The 24,888-nt window shown below is 39.5% G+C and overlaps 1 protein-coding gene across 2 annotated transcripts in view; it reads right to left on the bottom strand.

Moving 5' to 3' along the window:
* PLXDC2 (plexin domain containing 2) overlaps window positions 1–24,888 on the bottom strand; it is a 462,666-nt gene that overhangs the window by 83,791 nt on the left and 353,987 nt on the right. For both annotated transcript variants that reach the window (XR_012655203.1, XM_075062304.1), the window contains exons 7-9: window positions 21,076–21,175; window positions 11,388–11,483; window positions 10,458–10,539 (exon numbers count right to left, since the gene is read on the bottom strand). Coding sequence is in view for 1 of the 2 variants with exons in the window: in XM_075062304.1 (XP_074918405.1) it covers window positions 10,458–10,539; window positions 11,388–11,483; window positions 21,076–21,175 (278 nt within the window). In the remaining variant the exon portion in view is untranslated. The remainder of the gene's footprint in view (window positions 1–10,457; window positions 10,540–11,387; window positions 11,484–21,075; window positions 21,176–24,888) is intronic.

Consider the following 24,888-nt stretch of genomic DNA (forward strand, 5'->3'; position numbering starts at 1 on the left):
GTTGTTATAGAAGTGGATGGGTAGGATTCTGTGGCCTGCTTTCTGCAGGAGGTCAGACTAGATGATCATATTGGTCCCTTCTGACCTTAAAGTCTATGAGTCTATAAAGAGATTCCACAACCTCCCTAAGCAATTTGTTCCAATGTTTAACTACCCCTATATTTAGAACATTTTTCCTAATATCTAAACTAAATCTCCTCTGCTGCAATTTAAGCCCATGACCACTTGTCCTGTCCTCAGTGGATAAAGAGAATAATTTATCACTTTTTATTTATAACAACCTTTTATGTTCTTGAAGATTGTTACCATGCCCCCTGCACTAGTCCTCTCTTCTCCAGACTAAACAAACTCATTTTTTCAATCCTTCTTTGTAGGTCATGTTTTCTAGACTTTTAAATCATTTTTGTTAATCTCCTCTGGACTTTCTCTAATTTGTCCTCATCTTTCCGGAAGTGTGGTGTCCAGAACTGGAAACAGTACTCCAGTTCAAGTTTTATCAGTGCTGTGTAGAGTGGAAGAATTATCTCTCACGTTCTGGCTACTACACACTTCCTAGTACATCCCAGAATAATGTTTGCTTTTTTTGCAACAGTTTTGTATTGTTGATTCATATCTAGTTTGTGATCCACTATACTCCTGAGATTCTGTTCTTCAGTCATCCTTCCTAATAAGTCATTTCCCATTATATATTTGTGCAGCTAATTATTCATTCCTAAGTGTATTACTTTACTTTCATCCTTATTGAATTTCATCCCATATATTTCATACCATTTCTTATTTGTCAAGATCATTTTGAATTTTATTCCTGTCCTCCAAAGTGTTTGCAATCCCTACAACTTGGTTTTGTCTACAAACTTTATAAATGTACTCGCTATGACATTATCCAAATCATTTATGAAGATCTTGAATAGCACTGAACCCAGGCCAGATCCCTGGGACCTCATTCAGTATGCCCTTCCAGCTTGATTGTGAACCATTAATAACTACTCTATGAGTATGCTTTTCCAACCAGTTGTACACCTACATTATGGTAGGTTTAACTAGGGTATATTTCCTTAGTTTGCTTATAAAAAGGTCATTTGAGAGAGCATCAAAAGCCTTACTAATGTTGAGATATATCATATATACTGTTTTACCCCTACCCATAAGGCTTCTTACCTTGTCAAAGAAGGATGACTGTTACTTATCACCTTATTAATTTGTAGGTGATTACAAATTGATTGTTTGATTATTTACTCCATTATCTTTCCAGGTACCAAAATTAAGTTGGCTGGTCTATAATTCATTGGGTTGTCCCTATTTCACTTTTTATAGATTGGTACTATATTTTCCCTTTTACAGTCCTCTGCGATCTCTCCCATCCTCCACAACTTCTCAAAGATCATCATTAATGGCTCAGCCAGTTCCTTAAGTATTCTAGGATGTATCTGGTCAGGTTCTGCCAAATATATTCAGACATTCAGCATTACTCCTGCTCATGTACACACTTATGATAGAATCATAGAAATGCTGGAGTGGAAGGGATCTAGAGATGTTTACAAGTCCAGCCCCCTTCACTGAGGCAGGACTGAATCCAGGATAGGTGACCATCTCTGACAGGTGTTTGTCTAACTCTAAAAATCTCCAATGATGGGGATTCCACAATCCCCCTTGGAAGCCTATTCCAGAATGTATCTACCCTTATAGTCAGAACATTTTTCCCTATATCTAACCTAAATATCCCCAAGCCCATTACATTTTATTCTACCTTCAGTGCACATGGAGAACAATTGATCACCATTCTCTTTATAGCAGGCCTTAACATAACTGAAGAATGTTATCAAGGTCCCTCCTCAGTCTTCTTTTCTCAAAACTAGCATGTCAAGGTTTTTTTTAGAACTTTTCCTCATAGGTCAGATTTTCTATACCTTTTATCATTTTTGTAGCTCTCCTCTGGACTCCCTCAATTTGTCCACATCTTTCTTAAAGTGTGGCACCCAGAATTGGACACCGTTCTCCAGCTGAGGCCGAGTAGAGCAGGACAATTACCTCCATGTCTTACATATAACATTCCTGTTAATACATCCCAGAATGACAATTGCTTTGCTCATAATTGCACAGTTGATTCATATTCAATTTGGGATCCACAGTAGTCCCCAGTCCTTTTCAGCAGTACTAAAACCTAGCCAGTAATTCCTAATTTTGTAGTTGTGCATTTCATTTTTTCTTCCTTAGGGCTTGTCTACACTTACAGCACTGCAGAGGAGCAGCTTGTGATGCTGTAGCATTTAGTGAAGATGCTATCTACACCAATGAGAGACCTTTTCCCATAAGTGTAGGAGTTCCATCTCCCTGAGAGGCAGTTGCTATGTCAATGGGAGGAGCCTTACCATCAACATAGCACTGTCTCCACCAGGGGCTTGGTGGTATAACTACGTTGATCAGGGGTGTGGATTTTCCACACCTCTGAGTGATGTAGTTACAAGACATAACTTGGTAGTGTAGACAAAGCTTAAGCAAATTACTTTGCACTTATTTTTACTGATTTTCATCTTGTTGAATACAGACCAATTCTCCGATTTGTCAATGTCCTTTTGAATTCTAATATTATTCTCCAAAATGTTCACAACCTTTCCCAGCTTGACGTCATCTGCAAATTTTATAAGCATACTCTCCACTCCATTATTCAAGTAATTAATCACGACACTGAATAGTACCAGACACAGGACTGACCTCTGAGGGACTCTACTAGATATGCCTTTCCTGTTTGACAATGAACCATTGATAATTACTCTTTGACTACGGTCTTTCAACCAGCTGTGCATTCACCTTATAGTAATTTCATCTAGATCACATTTCCCAGTTTTCCTTATGGGACTATCATGTGGGACTGTGCCAAAAGCCTTAGAAAAATCAGAATATATCAGACCTACTGCTTCCCCCCATCCACAAGGCCAGTAACCCTGTCAAAAAAGGAAATTAGCTTAGTTTGGCATGCTATGTTCTTGACAAATCTGTGCTGGTTATTACTTATAACTCTATTATCCTCTAGATGCTTAAAAATTGATTAAAGATTTGTTCCAGTATCTTTCCAGGTATCAAAGTTACATTGACTGGCCCATAATTTCCAGGGTCCTCTTTGTTCCTCTTTTTAGAGATAAGTATAATATTTGCCCTTCTCCACTCCTCTGCGACCTCACCCATCCTCCAGGAGTTCTTTAAGATAACTGCTAATGGATCTGAGATGGCTTCAGGTAGTTCCTTAGGTACAATAGAATAAATTTCATCAGGCCCTGTCGACTTGAATAGATCCCACTTATCTAAATATTCTTTAACATATTCTTTCCTTATTTTGGCTTGTATTCCTTCCCTCATATTGAAGATATTAATTGAGTTGAATATCTTAACCCTTTCAATGAAGACTGAAGCAAAACAGGTGTTAAATACCCAACATTCTTGATGTTATCCATTATTAGCTCTCCTTTCCTGCTCAATAGAGTACCTACACTTTCCATCATCTTTCTCTTGCTCCTAATGTATTTAAAGAACCTCTTCTTATTTCGTTTTACATCCCTTGTTAGATGCAACTCATTTTGTGCTTTAGCCTTTCTGATTTTTTTCCCTGCATGCTTGTGCCATTCTTTCGTATTCCTCCTTAGCAATTCCTCCATGCTTCCGCTTTTTGTAGGATTCCTTTTTTTATTTTCAGGTCATTAAAGATCTCTTCATGGAGCCACTCTTACTATTCCTCCTAGCTTTCCTCTGCATCAGGATAGTTTTCAGTTGTGCCTTTAATATTGTTTCCTTGAAAAACTGCCAGCTCTCCTGGATTTCTTTTTCTTTTACATTTTCTTCCAATGCGACCTTACCTATCAGTTGTCTGAGTTGGTTAAAATCTTCTTTTTTGGATTCCATTGTCCTTATTCCACTGCTCTCCCTCTTTCCTTTCCTTAGAATCATGTAATCTATCATTTCATGATCACTTCCACCTAAATTGCCTTCCACCATCAGATTTGCTACCAATTTCTTCCTGTTGATCAGAATCAAGCCTAGAATGGCTCCCCCTCTCCTCTGAGGTTTCTTCCTCCACCTTCTGAGACAAAAAGTTCTCCCCAACACAGTCTAAGAACTTAATGGAAATTTTGTGCTTTGCCATATTGCTTTCCCCATGCTGAGGCTCCCAAAGTTAGGGGATGCTTTTGAAAAATTAAGTCTTAACTTTTTGTACTTATATTTCCTAATCCGTATAATGGGGATAAACATGTTTATGCCCTGGGGCAAAACACATTTAGACCTATGGATGTAAAGTAATACAAGTACTAAATATAACTTTTCTATAGTAAATATACAGCTCCCAAAAACAGCACTGGGTGTTATTCCTCACCATCTCCTTCTGATCACCCTGTGGGAAGCTGATCTTTTTGCTGATGCCAGACAGCTACTGAGAACAGGCTGCCCTCTCTTCATTCACACCCCATCTCAAAAATTCAGCTCAGATCCCGTTTCCCCCCACAGTGTACAATTGAGGAACTATCAGCCAGCACCCTGCACTGGAGTTAATTATTATCTACCCTTGCCTCATGTTCATGTCTACTTTCACATTCCTAGGACTTATCTACATGAGGAAAGTTACCGGCATAGCTTCTGTGGACTAAGGTATTCTGCAATAGCTATTCCAGAATGGCTCCCCATCTGGACATTCTATTCTGCTGAAAAAAGTAAAATCATTTTTATTCCAGAATAGCGTGTCCATGCAAGAGAGTTATTCAGGAATAGCTAAATTATATCGGAATAGTTATTCCAGAATAGCTGTGTTGGAGGATTTCTTCTGGGTAGATGAGGCCTTTGAATAAAGATTTTATTGTTGTAACAACTGTGCTTGGTCATATGAATGGCACAATATAAAATGTTAATTGTATTGTACTGTGCATGAGGGACAAAAAATACAGAATGCTGTGTTTAGTAGTAATGTAGCTTTTGATAAATGCTGTCCTCAAGAGAAAGGGGCTCTGGGAGTGTTATAGAGTTTTACTTTATACTGAATAGATGCTTGTTTAGTATTGGTTTATTAGCTTACATGTTCTAAGTAGGGCTGTCAAGCAATTAAAAAATTAATTGCGATTAATCACATGATTAAAAAAATTAATTGTGATTAATCACGCTCTTAAACAATAATAGAATACCATTTATTTAAATTTTTGAGTGCTTTCTACATTTTCAAATATATTAATTTCAATTACAACACAGAATACAGAGTGTACAGTGCTCCTTTTATATTATTTTATTATTTTATTTTGTTTTTATCACTGTAAAAAACAAAAGAAATAGTATTTTTCAATTCATCTAATACAAGTACTTTAGTGCAATCTCTTTATCATGAAAGTTTAACTTACAAATTAGAATTATGTACAAAAAGCCTACATTCAAAAATAAAATAATGTAAAACTTTAGAACCTACATGTCCACTAAGTCCTACTTCAGCCAATCACTCAGACAAAAAAGTTTGGTTATAATCTGCAGGAGATAATGTTGCCCGTTTCTTGTTTACAATGTCACCTAAAAGTGACAACAAGAGTTCGTATGGCACTGCTGTAGCTGGCATCACAAGATATTTATGTGCCAGATGTGCTAAAGATTCATATGTCTCTTGATGCTTCAACCACCATTCCAGAGAACATGCGTTCATTTTCACCATCTGAGCAAGATGTCACCACAGGTTGATCTTTTTTTTGGTGGTTTGGGTTCTGTAGTTTCCTCACAGGAGTGTTGCCCTTTTAAGACTTCTGAAAGCATGCTCCACACCGCGTCCCGATCAGATATAGGAAAGCACTTCAGATTCTCCTTGAGCTGAGTGCTATTTTTATGTGTTTTTAATGTATTTTTATGTAGCTATTTTTAGAAGTTTCACATTGGTACCTTCTTTGGGCTTTGTCAAATCTGCTGTGAACATGTTCTTAAAATGAACAACACGTGCTGGGTCATCATCCGAGACTGCTATAACATGAAATATATGGCAGAATATGGGTAAAACAGAACAGGAGACATATAATTCTTCCCCAAGGAGTTCACAAATTTAATTAATGCACTATTTTTTTTAATGAGCATGGTCAGCATGGAAGCATGTCCTCCGGAATGGTGGCTGAAGCATGAAGGGGCATACGAATGGTTAGCATATCTGGCACATAAATACCTTGCAACACCGGCTACAAAATTGCCATGTGAACGCCTGTTCTCACTTTCAGGTGACATTGTAAATAAGAATCATTATGCCCCGTAAATGTACACAACCTTGTTTGTCTTAGCGATTGGCTGAACAAGAAGCAGGACTGAGTGGACTTGTAGGTTCTAAAGTTTTAAATTGTTTTGTTTTTGAGTTCAGTTATGTAACAAAAAAATCTACATTTATAAATTACACTTTCACAATAAAGAGATTGCACTGCAGTATTTGTATGAGGTGAATTGAAAAATACTATTTCTTTTATCATTTTTACAGTGCAAATATTTGTAATAAAAATAATATAAAGTGAGCACTCTACACATTGTATTCTGTGTTGTAACTGAAATCACAATTGAAAATGTAGAAAAACAAAAAATATTTAATAAATTTCAATTGGTATTCTATTGTTATAAGTGTGATTAATCGTGATTAATTTTTTTAATCACAATTAATTTTTTGAGCTAATCATATGAGTTAACTGCAATTAATTGACAGACCTAATATTAACTGACTGTGGTGGGGTTTTTTTTGTTTTTTTTTAGGAGCATGAGAGAATCTGTCTCTGTTGAGGAACTTGCAGGATCTAAGGTATTTGCAGATGGGAATGGGATAAAACTGCACAAAACAATGCAGGAGCAGGTAGGAGTGGGTATTGCAGGGCGGAACAAGAGTGGGATTAAAAAAATTGCCTCATGCAGGGCTCTAGTGCTGAGGTTTCTACCAGGGTGCTGTCCCTTGATCCTCCCTGGCAATTTCATGTATGACTATGAAGTCATTTACAGTTATGCAAAGAGGGTGTAAAACATTGCCACTATGTTGATCTCATAGTGCTGTATTCCCAAGTAAATGACTGCATGAGGTGCACAGCAGTGAAGAATCTATTGTCCATCTTTTGTATCACTCTCTAGCTCATGGGTGGGCAAACTATGGCCCACGGGCTGGATTTGGCCCATCGGGGCTTTGGATCTGGCCCGCGGGATTGCTAACCCGTGCTGCCGCGGGCCCCACGCTGCTCCGGAAGTGGCTGGCACAATGTCCCTGTGGCCCCCGGAGGGGGAGGGGCAGAGAGCTCCACACACTGCCCTCACCTGCAGGCACCTTCCCCCGCAGCTCCCATTGGCTGGGAACAGGAAACTGCGGCCAATGGGATCTTCAGGGGATGTATCAGCAGGTGAGGGCAGTGCATGGATCCCTCTGCTCCCACCTCCCCTAGGGGCCACAGGGACATGATGCTGATCGCTTCCAGGAGTGGCGCAGGGCCAAGGAAGGCAGGGAGCCTGTCTTAGCCTTGCTGTGTGCTGCTGCCACCCGAGAGCAGCTCCAGGTAAGTGGCAAAGGGCCAGAGCCCACACCCTGAACCCCTCCTGCACCCTATACCCCAAGCCCCAGCCCTGAGCCTCCTAACCCCCTGCCTTGAGTCCCCTGCCGCACCTCTCCTGCACCCCAACCCCTTGCCCTGAGCCGTTAACCCCCTGCCCTGAGTCCCCTCTTGCACCCCAACCCCCTGCCTTCAGCTCCCTCCTGCACTCTGCATCCCTCCCTGCACCCCTCCCCTGAGCCCCATGCCACACCCCCCATCCCTCCTGCACCCCAATCCCCTGCTGTGAACCCCCTACTGCATCCTGCACCTCTCCTGCACCCTAACCCCTTGCCCTGAGCCCCTTCCTGCACACCACACCCTCTCCACTCCCTCCAACACCCCAACACCCTACCCCAGCCCTACATTCATGGCCCTGCATGCAATTTCCCCATGCAGATGTGGCCCTTGGACCAAAAAGTTTGCCTGCCACTGCTCTAGCTAGTAGCCATCTGATGAATGTGAAGCCCCACCTCCTTTTTTGCTAATGGAAAGGAGGAGCTTTTTTGTCTCTTCTCCTCTCTCAGAGCTTCCTAGGTGCTGTCAAGGTAGGTGTCTGCACTGCTTAATTCTTCCTCAAGCCTCCTGGCAGCAGGCAGAAGTGGAGAGAGCAATGAGGTCTGTGTTAGTCTTCCCCTCTCTTAGGCCTGTCCCATACATAAAGTTGCATCAGTTTAACAAAAATCAGTTTAAAAAACTAATTTTAGTTAAACAGATGCAAAATCCTGGGTGGACGTTTCTCTCTTGTTTGAATCTAGCTTCCTATCAGTAATTTTACAAGCCCAAGCTAAATGATAGAACCAGTTTTCAAATGAATTGTATTTAAACTAGTGCAATTTCTGTATGTAGACATAACCTTAGTCTCCTTTTTTTGATCCTTCTCACGAATAACTTCAGATCCTGCCTCTGCTGCTAGTCAGAGATTTCCCAAGCACAAGCAGCATGAAATAAGTGACAGCTTCACTCCCACCCACAAATAGCAGCAACAAATCTGCAGTGGTGTTCATTTTACTCTGCCACTGCTTGTCAAAGCCATGAGCACTGTAACAGCACTGGAGATGTCTGTTTGCAGAAAACAATATAGTACTAGGTTACATACTTGATAGAAGGTGATCTACAACCAGAAGGACAAGAATCTCTTTAATGAAAACTTAAATTCTATAGAAATCAAAGTCTCCCACACCCCATACTTGCCACTTTTGAGTGGCTGAATTGATTTATCAAGCCTTTTTTGCAGCAGTTCTAGTGTTCTGGTAGCTGAGCATAATGCTTCAGAAACTGCACAACAAAGGCTAGGAGGTTTTGGTTTTTTACTTTCATAAAAAGAACAGGAGTACTTGTGGCACCTGAGAGACTAACAAATTTATTTGAGCATAAGCTTTCGTGGGCTACAGCCCACTTCTTCAGATGCATAGAATGGAACATATAGTAAAGAGATATATACATATACAGAACAGGAAAAGGTGGAAGTAGCTGCACCAACTCTAAGAGGCTAATTAATTAAGATTACTTTCATAAAGGGATCAATCCTTGTTTCCACGGGACAAAGCTCCCACTCACCCCAGTGGGTGTTTCGCCTGAGCAAGGAGGTCTGCAACATGGCCCCAAAGCATCAATCTTGCTCCTAACAAAGTCAATGCATATTCATGCTTCAGTGGGAGCAGGAACAAATCCTAAGACTAAACTTCACACCAAGCAAATGGGGCATACTTGCAAAGCCTGATCACTTAGCCTTTCCTTGGAATAGTCTGCTACAGGTGTATATTTTTATTGTATACAACATTTGTCATGCTGCATGATACAATCTGATGTAGATAAAATACCATATCAGGGCTGTCTGGCAAAATTAAGTGGACAAAGCTGATTTGCAGTAAGCTTTGATACAAGCCTACTTCCAGCAAAGCAGCTCAGGAAAATATGAATTTAAACTACCACAGATTCTTAATTCCATACCACCTTCATCAACTACTTGCCAGTCTTTCAGCATCCTGTTAAATAACTGCACATTTTTAAAATGCTAATAGCCTTTTCTCCTTTCATTATTCATACACTTTATGAATAAGATTTGTGTACTTAATCTCTAAGGTTGAAAACAGAAATAATTCACATCCATAACTATATTGTATTTTACATAACTGAACTGCTTTAAATAAATTCTAGATATCAAGGTCAGCAAATGAAGAACTTTTTGAAAAGCCATGATCACAGAGTTATCATTTTGCTCTTTACACTTCAGCTGTTCCGTATAGCTTCCAAATTGTTCTTGCAGCTGACATGACTGTCAGAGTGAATGCAGCAGTGACGGGATGACGAGACCCAACATGTTCACTAACCATGATGAGAGGCTCAAAGCCTTTTTTTTTTTTTCAAACTCCTGGTTGTGTCAGTCTCATTCCTGTTCGGGGGACAAGCAGGTTTTTATAGCTACATTTACATACTCACCCTTTGGCCTCTGCATGCAGTGACATTTCTTTCTGATTATTTCTGGTGACATACAAGGAGCAAATATGAATTTAATTATGGTTTCTATCTGTCACTTTAAACCAAAGATAATTAGAACTTCAGATAAGAATATGGAAATAACGGTTTTAAGAGGAACTTTGAGAAACCTGTGCTTGCTCTGTCAGCCCTTGGGCCCTTCCTTCCTAGCTTTTTTTATTAAAGTTAAATGGGGTAGTGATGTGTGGCTGATAATGGGAGCTGCTGAGGTTCATAGTGATGAACGATATTACTTTAGAATGATACTGTAAATTACAATGCCAAAAGCATCTCCCTTATCTTTCATCAGAAGATATATTCCCCAAAGAACAAGTCCTATATGCTGGATCATATAAGGTCAAACTTTTTTTGAATACATTTTGAGTATGCCCGTATATCAAAGGCCAAAGAAAAAAGGCTCTTTACCTTTCGAGTTTATTACACCAGCTGCAGTTGAAGCCAATCTGGGCAGTGACACAGGGACCACAGCTGTTAAACTGGAGACAGGCTGAGAGATGGATAAATAAATAAATAAAAATTAATACACACATTAACTTTATAGACAATTCTTACTGTATGTACAAAGCAAGAATAAATCCTCTCCAAAAATATATTTAAGCGATCATTGGGCTAACAGATGTGCAGCATGACATATCAAAGATAGAATGTTAGCATGTACTGTACAGATATATCCAGATAAAGTACTTTTGATCTTCAGGATTTAATTTGTTTTCAATTTGTAAATTTAATCCAATTTCCAAAAACCTCCTTTCACTAAGGTTGCAAATTTTTTATTTTACTGCTAAGTATTAAGTTTTTTCCTTAAGTCTCCTTCCTTCTCATTCTTACATTTCTGGGTATAGCTAACATTTAGACATATGCAGATAAGAAGACCAGCAGGAAAATGTGTAAGAACTATAACTAGATTACGGAAAAAGGGTGATAGCTACTTTCAATGTATCATAGTGGTACAGCTGGCAATTTAAATGCTAAGATTTCTTAACAATGTAGGTTTATCTTGAGCAAAGAAGGTGGATGAATTGCAAAAGTTGTTTGTGTGTTCGTTTAAGATGGGCTGCACTGCACACATACATGTTTGTGTTTGACTCACAAGCTTGAAATTTACTCCCTTTCTTCATGAAGCAAACAATGGATATATAGACACTCATTGGAAAATCATTTAGTGCAGTTATCATTCAAGATCTACTGGCAGTTATGATAAAACTCAGATCTGTTAACTTACTTGAAGCACTAGTCAGCTAAATAAAGTTTTCAAACCCTCAGATACTAGGAAAATATTTTGGAACTCTGCATTTTCCAACTATTTTGGACCTGTCCATATTAAAGTTTACTTACTAGGTAGAGGTATCATCTCAACAGCTGACAGACTGGTAACCTTTGACATCTGTAGCTCCACCCTATGGTATTCATAAATCGTCCTTCTACGGACATCTACCAGGGAGGAAAACAGGAAGGAGATATTTTCATGTTATTGTTTTGCAAGCTGCACCTGTGAGATTGCTATACTACACACACACACACACAGAGTGCACACTTCCCCCATGACACAATTTTAATTTAACAGCTCTAGAATGGGAGATTCATTTGAGAAACCATGAGAGCCTTTTACCATAAAGGACTTGAAAATGCTGAATGAGCTCTCAACCATCCTATTAACTCATTTAGACATAACTTCTAAAGCTGATACTCAAATAGATTTTAAACTATATTTCTTATATTTTCCCCCAAGAAGATGTTTCCCAAGCTAGATGGCTTATAGAAACATACTGTCGGAATGCCATTTGTTCTCAAAATGTGCAAACAAAAATGGTTTCATCACTTAATTTATTTGTTAGCTGGAAGCTACTTCACATCTTAATATGGCAGCCTTTGCTCAAAAGTATTGGATTAGAACTTTTTTAATATTAAAAAAATGGAGCCAAGAAAAGTGTCACTAAAAAGGCAGCTGCAAGTGAAATCACTACATAAACTGAAACCAGGTATGCTTCTCAAAGCAGAAGATTCACTGCAAAGTTATGTGTACTGTTTTGACAGGCTTTGAACACACAAGCCCAAAGCAAGAGAAGGGCAATGTAAAAACAAAAACAAAAAACAAAACATTTTATTGTTAGTTTCCTATTCAGTGTTCTATTATTTATTCTGGTCATCTTCAATATTTCAGATATTAAGTGTCTGCCTGCAAAGCAGACCAGAACATTTGCAAATTAGAAGTATAGACTATACCACTGGTCTTACATTATAATGATTGACCATTTCTGTAGGCCTTGGATTCAAGGTTAATTTTTTGTCAGAGGCCTGATCAAGCTTCCATTTAAATCACTGCAAACACTCTTACTTCAGTAGGATTAGGACAGAAGATAAATGAGCAGATTCAGACATTGGATTAATGGATTATCTTGGTCAGTTTTGTCATCTGAACTGATGGGAGGAGAAAATAGTACAGAGAACCACAAACCTATGCTTAGGCAAGCTTGTATTGCCAATTCTGCACCTTGCAAATGGGGCACAGCCATACGGTTGGTATGAGGGACATGTTTTTATGGGCCATTCTGCAAGGGACTCTAAAGAGTATTGTTGCATCCCCAAGTGTTGTTAGGAAATCATATAGCAACTGTGACAAAAAAAGTATTTCCTCCATCTTCTTCTGGCCAGAAGGTTGTGGCCACTTCTTTCAGATTCAAAAAAGCTTTTTACTCATATTTATTATACACTGAAATAAACACATTAACAGCAATAAATATTAATTTCTACACAATGTTTTAGAGAGCACTAGGAGCTACACCTAGCTACCATGCTTGAAGAGCTCAGCTTGGCCTGAGTGCATGAGCTTTGCTGGGACAAGTACATGTGCTGCCACCAATAGCAAGCAAAAGCTGTCAAAGCAACCAGCTGGTACCTGCTTGAAGGAAGGAGCAGTGAAGACAGTCACAAGGATGGTTGGGCTGGGATGTCATGTGAAATCCTGCCCTTGCAAGATTCTTTGTGAAGTGATTGCACTGGACAACCTCTCTGTTCTCCTCTCTGAACAAGCTTTTAGGTATGTATAAGCAGAATCTTGCTTGCAGACAATAATACTTCTACCTAACTGCCCATAAGGCTTAAGGTGCCATTACCAATTAACTCAACTTGTTATTTATTTGAGGCCGACTTCAGCTATCATTGAACCACTGCTGGTGGAGGATCTCTGTTTTTATCTTGGATGCAGTGATAGTTCATTAAGTTTTTAACTTATATATTTTTACCACAAAGCCATTCTGATTGGATAGTAGGCAGATCCTGGCAAGGCAAGACATCTACTGTGGATGTTCTGATACCTGCCAGACTTCCAAAGGTATAGGCTAGGAAACTCTGCCAAGATGAAGCTAATCTGGGCTTGGTTTGGGTAGATCTCCTGCCAGTAGTGAAGGATATATTCTCCCAAATGTTTTGACCAAGAGAAGCACCTGCCAAATCAAAGCAATCGGGGAATGCGTTTGAAATGAATTTCTGCTGATGCCTGAAGCTTTCATTTGATTTTTTGTTCTGTTTTTTTTAAAATCTGGCTCCCGTCCAAAAAAAATAAAATAAAAAAAAGGCAAATGGAAACAAGAGATATAAATGATGGCACTGGCACTATAAATGAACCCGGCAGCATTCTGTCATTATCAGAGGTGAACAGTGCAGGTTAGTTTGCCATAATCTTATTATTTCTGAGTCTGTCACAATAAATGCCCAAGGGGGACATGTATTAAATCAGTTATTCAGGCTTTCCAAAATCCCCAGGAAACAGTCTGTTATACACCCACCCTGCAGATAATTACTAAAAATACTAATATGATGTCTGATATAAAAGCTGATTTATAATTATGCAGAATGCAGCATGACTGCTAATCCCCTTCAGTGATATATTTTCAGATGTACGGAGACTAGACCCTCCCTTTTGGAGAAACAGTTGGTACCCACAAAACATAATGTGGGCATCCCTACTGTGGTGACACATGGTGTAAAAAAGCCTAGCATAGGTAGAAGTTTGACAGATGTAAACCCTGATTAGGTTTCTTCTGTTAAATCTATTTCAGTTAAATCTTCTAATTTAATCTTCAAAAATGACAAGGCTTTGTCACTTAAAGACCCCTGGGGATTCAACATCAGCCCTAGAATCAGCAAGAACCACTAACAAAAATAGCTTATCTACTCAGAGAGTTCTTATGTATTTGTGAATCTAAGTGGTGAAAAAAACAAAAACAAAAATGACCTGTTTACAAATGAGTATGACAGCTCAGTATGAAATAAACAAGCTATGAAGGATATTCAGCTTACACTACCAGCAATTTATGACTTTTAAATCCAGCAACTACTTCTGAGATCTTCATGCCATAGGAGCAAGTATGAACAGGGCTGCCCAAAGGAGGGGGGGGGCGTAATTTGCCCCAGGTCCCGGGCCCTGGAGGGGCCCCCACAAGAATATAATATTCTATGGTATTGCAACTTTTTTTTAATGGAAGGGGCCCCCAGAATTGCTTTGCCTCAGGCCCCCTGAATCCTCTGGGTGACCCTGAGTATGAATTTTGGGTTGATCATGCTGCTAGTCCCATATGACTGGCAGCCAACTCCTACTCAATGCAAAAAAGTCAGAATGGTCTGAAGATTAATTTCAAATTAATACTCACCCTCAGCACTTCAAGCACGTTCCATCTTTAAAGGTCTGTAAACTACTAACATTAACTAATGAATCTACAAACAAGAATCTACTTTTTGACACTAGGGAAGTGCTGCTTTCTTATAATGCACGGTTATGCATATGTGTCTAAGGCTGTGTCTAAACTGCCCCAGGGAATTCAGGGTGTGAATAGCAGAGAGCACCAAAGGGCTGCACTATAACTTCCTCATGGGAATACATTAGGTGCAAATGAAAAGGTTCCTCCTTAGCATGAATGTAGTCCTATTTGAGGAGAACTATGTTAACACAAAGGAGGAGCGATTTAGTTCCTGCCCTCAGCATCTAACAGGGCAGATACAGTGCAGCACTTTGGTGTACGCTGCTATTCACCCCCCATAATCTGAACTGTGAGGAAGTGTAGACAAGCCCTAAACTTCCAACCAAGATGTGGGTCCCTCTTTGTACAAAAGTCATTTTTTAACATTCTCTAAAAGTTACTCAAAACACTGCAAAGTCACAAGCAGTTGGAGGAGTTTGCACCTCAGTTCAACAAGTTATAAAATCGTAGTGTGAAAGGGTAGCAGTTGAGGACACACAGATGAGGTAATCTGTCAATGAGTGAGCCAATGAATTAAGTTCCAAATAATTGTTTTGTGAGTAATGTAGAAAAGCCATCCAGCAACAGACATAGTTGAGTGTTTGCCACCTGTAGTTTAGCTGGTTGGGGAAAAACACTCAATAGGACAGTATTCTCTACTTCGTTGCATCTTGACCCAGTTTGTGGATCCAACTGAGCTGTGCTGAGCACAGGACCTGGGGCTGGGGAAAGAAGGTTTTTTTATACTATGAGCACTCCACATTGCCAAATCTTGGCAAGGGCTGGGAGCCAAGTCGGCCCCTGACAAAAGTTAAAGCCACTTTAGAGCTGTTTTCACTTCAGGCACATGGTAACAGCCACCCCAGGGGCTGTTATGTGATCAGAAGATTGCCACTGTGCAGCAGTGCTCTGGCCACACCTCTAATTAGCCAGTAAATCCTCAGGTGCGTGGTTCAGCCTTGACATGCAATCAGGGAGACATACTGGGACTGAGATTTGGCCTACGTAGTCATCTCCATCTGTGCAAAGTGGGTGTAAAATACTGCAAGATCAGAATGTTAAACTTTTACAACCACTTTGCACAGCTGTAAATAACCACATAGCATGCAAGGCAGCAGGGAATTAGGCCCTTCATTTTAAATGGTGCTGCTTCATCTTAACCTGATGAATATCAAGAGACAACCAGCAGACACCCTTCTTGGAGACTTCAGAAGTTTAACCCTAATGTTCTTTCAGGGCCGTCACTGCTGTTCACAAACCAGAGTAAAATCTTTCACAGTTTTAATATACAGAGATGTGTCTTGATTATACATGCTTGAGTTCCATTATATATTGAGTGGCACTAATTGCACTGAAACTGGAATGTTGTTAATTGATAGCTAAACTTCCATTTTGATTTGCATACACAGTGTTGTAGAGGAATGTCAGTGTTTTTAGACCTTGGGTTGTCACAGCAAAATAGTTGAATCATCAGTGGGACAAAGTCCAGCCATTTATGTGTCTTCATTATAGGAGTTATCCCAACCATTGTTTCCAATAAAAAGACCAGCATGGAGTAGCAACCCACTGTGAGGTTGTATGAAAACTGAGCATTCACATCATTTTACACTGTACTTTGTTCATTATGGATCATGATTCTCAGTGCAGTGTGAGCTCAGCAAGCAGAACACTTATTCGGTGTTTTAGAGTTGAACACAGTGTTAGGTTGAAGGCAATATTTCTTCATTATTTTCTACATGAGCAATTTAAAAACAATTATTAAAAAAAATAGGAGAAGGTATTGAAAAAGAAGTGTCCTGGAAAAAAGAGAAGGAGACAGAGAGGGAGAAAAGGAATTTAGGACAGAGATGATAGACCAAGGCATAGAAATAAAGCTTGAGAGTAGGAAAAGGGAATGCAGTAGAGAGAGGACTCAGACTGGCCTGGGAGTAGAAAGAAAGGGCTGGTCTGACAGAGAAGAAAAAAGAATAAGGACCAGTGAAGAGAAGGTGGCAACAGAGGTGCAAGGAGTTGGTAGCTGATATAGCAGGGATGATGAAGAAAGAAAAGGAAAGATGACCTGCTGAGAGCAGCTGTAGAATTAGCCATACTATCAGAACTATTGCCAATCATAGCAATAGCAGACCTGAAGACAGGTATTAAGACTTACAGAGTGCTTGCTTGCAAGAGAGAAAAGTTAATTTATAGAACATTCAGCCTGTCTATAGACAGATCAGAGACGCTCCCAGACTCATCCCTCTTATTACCAGTGGCACATCCCTCTTATAGTGTCCTGGATATACACCTCACACAAACTCAGGCACATCTGAAATGTAGCAGTTGTTCTGCTCTAGCAGCTCTGCACAGTATTTAGCTAGGAACATATTCAACCAACAGGAACAATAAAATAAAATAAAAATCCAGCAAAGCAAAGAGGTCTACCAAAATTCCACATCCCACTCACTCTCCCAGCCCCCACAAAACCCTCAAACTGCTTTGCAATAACAATGGGGCAAATCCTAGGAAATATTCCAGGTAAATGCATGCCGTAGACAGAGAACAAAGAGTTGCTACTGCAAAGCCTTTGGGGGTGGAAGGACAGACACTTATATTAACATCAGACAAAATAGTCGCTTGCCAGAATCATATGCATATCCAGACCTTTGAATGTCTATCAGAACTGAATTCCAAGCTTGACCCATCACTAAATGTAGCACTTTTCATGTTTTGTTTGATAAGAAACCAACGAGTGAATTAAATCCAAACAGCTCTGATGCCCATTTCCCCTGCTGAGGTTTCCCTTAGACAATGAGACTTTGAATGGATTGTACATAGCTTTATCCCACATTTAACAGGAAAACTATTACTAGCTAATAGTATATCCTTCCAACAATGGAGATATACCTATCTCCTAGAACTGGAAGGAACCCTCAAGGATCATTGAGTCCAGCCCTCTGCCTTCACTAACAGGACCAAAACCTGATCTTTGCCCCAGATCCCTAAGTGGCCCCCTCAAGAACTGAACTCACAACTCTGTGTTTAAGCAGACCAATGCTCAAACCACTAAGCTATCCCTCCCTAAGTACTAGCAAGTGAGATAAACTGTCTAAACACTAAGACTTCTCTGTGAAGAAAACAAAAACCCTTCAGTTTTGTTCCCAATTCCTATAAACAATCCTTTTTCAGTCTTGGTTAAATGCTTTTTAGAGGAAATAACTAAACATAACAAAAATGAAATGCCTCCAAATCAGATTTTTCAGGGAAGTATGTTTATTCATTAACATTAAGCAGTTTTGCCTGACTTTGTAATAAGTGTGTAGTTTCATGAATATTTACAAAATTTATTTTCTCTTTTGGCCAATGTTTGAAAGATCCAGCTGTTAGCTCTAAATTTTCTTCCATAAAAAGCAGGCTGGTATCCTGAAGTTGTAGAGCCTGATTTACAGAGGTGCTGAGTTCCCATAATTCCAGTTAAAGTCAGTGGGAAATAAAGATGTTCAGCACCTCCGAAAAAGAGACTTACTAAGCCTTTTAACTAGTTCAAAAATGTTGAGGTAAATAGAGGACAACAGCTTTATTGCCAGTTCCTGCTGGAATACTGAGTTATGTACTTCAGTCATAATCATTTTTTAAATATTATCCCATTGAAACTCTGAAAATACTTTTGGTTTTAATTTTTTTGGGGGCGGGTAGAAAAAAAAAATGAAAAAAGCCCCAAACAAACCAAATGTGGTTCTATAAGACATCCAGTGTAGAGAAATCAGTACAGTGAATCACAAAATTTATCACTATGCCACTTTGTCTGCCATTTTCCCAGCTGAATTGCCAGTTGTGCTGGTTTTTTGTTTTAAATACAAAAGCTTATTATCTGTCTGTGCCCAATAATAGCCAACATACCATGGTTACATTTTGTACTGAACAATGGTGACACAAGTTGAAAAGATCAAATGTAAATCAGCTGCTTCCTACCATTTAGAAGCCACCAAAGAATAAACTCTCTTGTATAACAGAAGATGAACTGACCCAAGTGAAGAATTTTGGAAATAAGTCAAAGAAATTTCACTTTTGGCATTTTGAGTTTGCATCCACTGATGTTAGAATATCTGGAAAAGTTTTGATGATATGTCCAATAAAGGTCCTGGTAAAGTGAGGCTCACCTCAGATTTCTCACACCCATTAGCCTGCACTATAGACGAAAATGCCAGAAATGCTATATATAGAGAAAGTGAATCCTTTTAACAAAGACTAACAAGGATTATAGGTACATAAAAGGTCAAACATCTAGTTGTGTATTTAAAGAGAGCTCTGCTCAGTCAAGAGAAGTTCAACTGGTTGAACAATGTAAAAAAACACTGCACATATTATGTGCTACATCTCTGCTGCTCTGTGAAAGGAAAATACTTGCTCCTTAGCGTGAGAAAGCACTCGCTTACTGTACACGGCTGTAAATCTGGAAAATGTTATTTACTTCATTATAGTTATACTGGATTTATACTGGTATGCCTGAGAACAGATTCTGGCCAGTTACATTCAGTGCAAAGCCAAAGCCTTAATTTTTCCGGAATAAGCATTTATTGTGGACAGTCCAAGGAACCTCACTCCCAATCTATCCAAATTCTAATTCATTTACCTTCTATAGTATACCAAAGCAGGTTTGAAGCGTTGAAATAGATTCCAAATCCATCTCTGGATGATGTTCTGTTTCCAAGTCACTATTGAGATTGATCTGCCATGAGTGTATACTAGCAATCTACGCTGGAAGTTCACTTCAAGTAGCATTGAACTCAATTTTCATTATCATTCTACAGGAAACATGCCTTTGTCCCATTATCATAAATGGAAGTGGCACCAAGCGAGCAGGTTGAAACAACAGCTTTTCAAGCATCAAGAGAAAAGGCATTAGTACAAGAAGACTGAGGGCATTTCCCCAACTTGACAGTATGAAGTCAACCAGTTCTTGAGCACGACATGGAGGTTGCTGAACATCTAACATATAAATCAACCCAAATTATGAACTGTAAGCTCTTTTCTAAAAGTGTTATAAAGAAGTCCCTATGTGAAATTCATATTCCAGTTTACAGTTTCCCATCCTGTTTAGCCAGTTGATCCAAAGTCTTAGCTAAAATATTAGACAAGAACTAATAACACAGCTATAGAAACTCTGTGCCTTCTTCAGGGACAAAGTAAGCAGCAATTGATATTCTTTCTGTGTTCCAACAAATAAACTAAAACAACTATATTTTATTTCACTTTTGCAGTAATTGACTGGAACCATGGCTGATTTAACACCTCTGAAAGACAAGAATGCAAGAACATGCATACTTAAAGAGCAGCTGACATTGGCTCTCTACAGGCCAAAACTATTAAACAGTTCTGTCAGGATACTATTATATTGCTGGCACATACTAATATAAACTTGTTCTGTTGAAAGTACTATTTGACTCCAAGAAAGTCAACTGCAAATTGGCCATTCCCTTGAATAATAATACTTCCCTCAAGAACTGCAAGCTAGTAAGCAACAGAGTTACCAAGAATTTCCCCCCTTCACAAAACAGTACTCTCCTATAAGTGAAGAAGTCAAAGTAGCACAATGTAAAGAGTACAGTAGTGGTGTAGAAAGGAAGCAATCAAAATAGCCGCTGCAATTCCACCTTAATGGTGCAACTGATGTGGAGCTATGATCAAGGTATACGAACACCAAGTGATAAAATAAGGAGTGATGACTAGTCTTAATTTTAAGCAAGATGAGTATTTCAAAGCCTTTATAACGCCTTTAACCTCAGAGAAAATAAAAAGGCAAAAAGCAGTATAACTGAAAAGATTATGCAAACACAAAACACTAGTTAAGTTCTGTGTCTACTCTCCCTTCCCCTCACTGAAAGGAAGGAAGGTGGTCTGATGTTCACAGTGTGGAATGTGTTTTCAGAAAAAAAAAATCCAATTTTGAAAGGATGATTTCACCTAGGTAGAAAGGCATTCTATGCACAGATTATTTGTTCCCATTTACTAAGAAAGAAACATATTGCAGCAACTAAGATGGAATAGCCTAAATGGAATACAGAATTGTGTTGGTTGATTTATTTTACTTTGTCTGACTTTTTAATTATTTTATTGTACTTAAGTTATCAGTTCAAGACAAATAACAAAACAGAAAGCCACAGTGGGATCTATAAATCACATCAAATTGCATTTGAATTAACAAACTGAAATTAGCTAAGTGATTTGTTGTTGAGTTAAATCCATCTCCATGCAAAATCTGCTTTTCCACCTCCACATTAGTTCACGTCACACACACTTTTATTACATACTGGGAATTTGCTGGATCCTATGCACCACCACAAATGCATCCGACAGTCCCACTTTCACTGGGTGATTGGCTGAACTTATCTGTGTCACTGAAACAGGAATCTGGAAGAGAAAATAGATTGATGTGCATTAAATATTAATTTTTTACATCAAGAAATTCAAGGCTAAAAATAACAGTACTGCCAGAATGAGTGTATAGTGTGTGTTTAACAGATATAAAATAGAAGTTTAAACATATTATAAAAGGATGCAGCGTGCCTAAATGACGTTTTAATACAGACTGAAACTGTTGATTTTAATTTTAATTTTATCCTACTTTGATTTACAGCCTATTCAACAACATTCACATAATTATCTCTTTTTTAAAACAAAACAAAACAAAACAAAACACTTCTTTCCTTCCTTTTGTGTTCAGCTAGACTGGACAATGACAATTGCTACAATACTGTCTGGGTCTGCAGCCAAATAGTTGGGAACGATACTGCCCTAGAAAAGTATTAGCTTCTATGTTCATTTTAATGGGAGGGCTAACCTGATGGCTTAATTATCTGAACTTAATATCTACTATTAAATATTGATCAGCATAGCAAACTCATCCAGATGACATATGTATCCTTCATAAGAATCTTTATATCCTGGCATTCCATTTACTTTTTGGGGCAAGTGTTCCTGGAATATTTTATGTAGTTCTTGTCTCCACAGTTTGGGAAAGATACAGAAAAACGTAAGACTATATTTAGGTTAGTACAAGTATTGGAGGACGATATATGAAAAGAGTCTGAAAGAACCATATTTTCATAGTCTCCAAAATATAACACTCAAAGGGGATATAATCAGAGTCTAGAAAACTCCTTCAAAGTGAGAGTATAAATGAAAGAAGGGAATTAATCACAGCCTCAGAAGACTGTGGGACAAAGAAGGAAAATCTTATGTTGCGAATGAAGGACATATTCTTAAACTGGAGGAAAAGAGACCATAAAAGGCATCATCCATTTAGCTATTCAAGACGAGGTTAAATAAGACATTGCTGGGGGAAGACGCAGTGAATAAGATCTGCAAGATACAGAGGGATCAGACTAGATGAGCTAAGTAACCAAAGTTTCATGGTCACAAAAAACTACAAGTGCAGTTCAAGTTTGTGTGTGTGTGTGTAACTATCTAACTGTGCCCACAAAACTAGTAGCCTGAGATGTGAATGATTTCAAGTGTTTCCATAAAATAAAAATTGTGAATGTCTCATTTGTGTCTAATGGTGATATTGGTTATTAAAATAGGAGGTTGGAGCCATGTAATCTGGAAAACAGAAAGAGAGCTGTCTGCACAAAGATTTGGAGCAGAAATATTTTACAGATTTTGCCAAATTCCCTGAAGATTTCGGCTTTCGTATGCTTATTCTAATGAGATGTTAAGCATGGAACCAATCTCTAACACATAGCAAGGGCCAACAATCCAAGATCCTAAAGCTCAGAACCAATAAACTGGATCAGAAATATAATTAAATGTTTTCCAATAATGCTTTCATATTGAGTTTGTCACAGGGTAGCACCACAGAAATGGGGGAGACCCAGCATGGAACCCAGTGCAGGTTACTCCAGTTCAAGAAGGGGCAAGGACGATACGGTTCTCAGGAGGTATATGTTTTGTTGGGGTGGGGGGTAAGGACATTATCAGACACTGCCCCACTAAGAATGTATACTGTAGGAATGTAGACTGACACTGAAGATTTGGGTGCCCCAGTCAGAGGCGTGTAAAAGGGGGAGGGGGAAGCAGCAACATGGCCTCCCCTATAATTGTTGGGGGCACAGAACTTCTCCAGCCCCAGGGCCAAGGAAGAATGAGCTGCTTTGGGGGCTGAGGGTAGGGAGAAGAGCGAGCTCCTCCTGGGGCAGGAGTGGGGGGAGAGCCAGCTCTTACCGGGGCTGGGGCTGGGGCAGGGGGTAGGGAAGAGCGAGCTCCTCCACAGGTTAGGGTTTGGGGCAGTGGAGGTGAGGAGGAGAAGAACAATCTCCTCCCGTGGCCGGGGTGGAGAGATAGCCAGTTCCTACCAGGGCCAGGACTGGGGCTGGGGCGGGAGGGGGGTGGGGGACGGAAAAGCGAGTTCTTCCCAGGATATGTGGGGGAGCTAGCTCTTGGAGGGTGCTACAAACGTGCCCCTTCAAAAGGGGTCAGATTTAAATTCCTGCACATGCCCCTGCCCCAGGTAGTGGTGTGACTACTGGGAGGTTTGGACCAGGAGGGGTAAGAAGAGGGCTGAGTGTTTCAGGTATGCGAAAATGGGACACATCAGGTGGTTCTGCCCTTTGAAGAGGGAACTTGGGAAAGATGGTAGCTGTGGAGGTGGAGAGCCTTGAAGAGTGAGGGAAATAATTCCCCAGGAGGAGGGTACTGGGGAGCGGAAGCTGGTGGCAGAGGTAAAACACTGTATAGCGGGGACCCAGGCAGGGCCTTGGGCTGATCAATGTGCAGCAGGGACCCAGGCAGGGCCTCAAAGGAGCTGTGTCTATGAGAAGGGCACAACTATGGAGGCTGCAGTTATGGCAGTACTGTGTAGGGCTATCAGGGGAATTAGGGCTGTCAGTTAATCACAGTTAACTCAAGTGATTAACTCAAAACAAATTAACTCTCTTTAAAAATTAATCACGATTAATCGCAGTTTTAATCACACTGCTAAACAATAATAGAATACCAATTGATATTTATTATAAATATTGTTGGGTGTATTTCTGCATTTTCAAAAATATTGATTTCAGTTATAACTCAGAATACAAAGTGTACAGTGCTCACCTAATATTATTTTTTATTACAAACCTTTGCACTGTAAAAAAAGATAAGCAAAAAAAATAGTATTTTTCAATTCCCATCAGACAAGTACTGTAGTGCAATTTCTTAATTGTGAAAGTACAACCTACAAATGTAATGCTAATTACAAAAATAATGTGTTAATAAAATTTGTGACTGAATTCCTTGGGGGAGAATTGTATGTCTCCTTCTCTGTGCTTATACTTGCATTCTGCCATATATTTCGGGTTATGGCAGTCTCATACACTGATCCAGTACATGTTCGATTTAAGAAAACATTCACTGCAGATTTGACAAAACGTAAAGCAAGTATCAATGTGAGATTTCTAAAGATAGCTACAGCACTTGACCCAAGATTTAAGAATCTGAAGTGCCTTCCAAAATCTGAGAGGGATGAGGTATGGAGCATGCTTTCAAACGTCTTAGAAGAGCAGCACTCCAAAGAGCAGAAGCTACAGAACCTGAACCACCAAAAAAGAAAATCAGCATTCTGCTGGTGGCATCTGACTCAGATGATGAAAATGAACATGTGTCGGTTCACACTGCTTTGGATTGTTATAGAGCAGAACATGTCCTCAGCATGAAAGTATGTCCTCTGGAATGGTGGCAGAAGCATGAAGGGGTTGCAAATGTTTAGCATATTTGGCACAAAAATACCTTACAATGCCGGCTACAACAGTGGCATGTGAAGTGTTATTATGTCGATGCAAGCCCTGCTAGTGAGGATGCATTCCGCCAACACAATGAGCATAATGTGGACATGCAAGATCGACTTGCTTAAATCAGAGGCTCAGTGTTGACTTATGTAAAGTCCACTTAACTTTGTAGTATAGATATGGCCTATGAGATGAGCCAGCTGCAAGGAGAGCTAGAGCAGCTACAAGAAAAACACAATAATAAGGGTCAGAGAAGAAGATGCCATTTATATTGACTGTGTCTGGTGAGACCGAGTATGTGTCCCTGGCCCCACTGTACAGGACTGAGAAGGACTGGGATTAAGGATTTGTTCCTGTGGG

Source organism: Chelonoidis abingdonii, chromosome 2, assembly GCF_003597395.2.
Source record: "Chelonoidis abingdonii isolate Lonesome George chromosome 2, CheloAbing_2.0, whole genome shotgun sequence".
In the NCBI taxonomy this organism is placed as follows: Eukaryota; Metazoa; Chordata; order Testudines; family Testudinidae; genus Chelonoidis; species Chelonoidis abingdonii.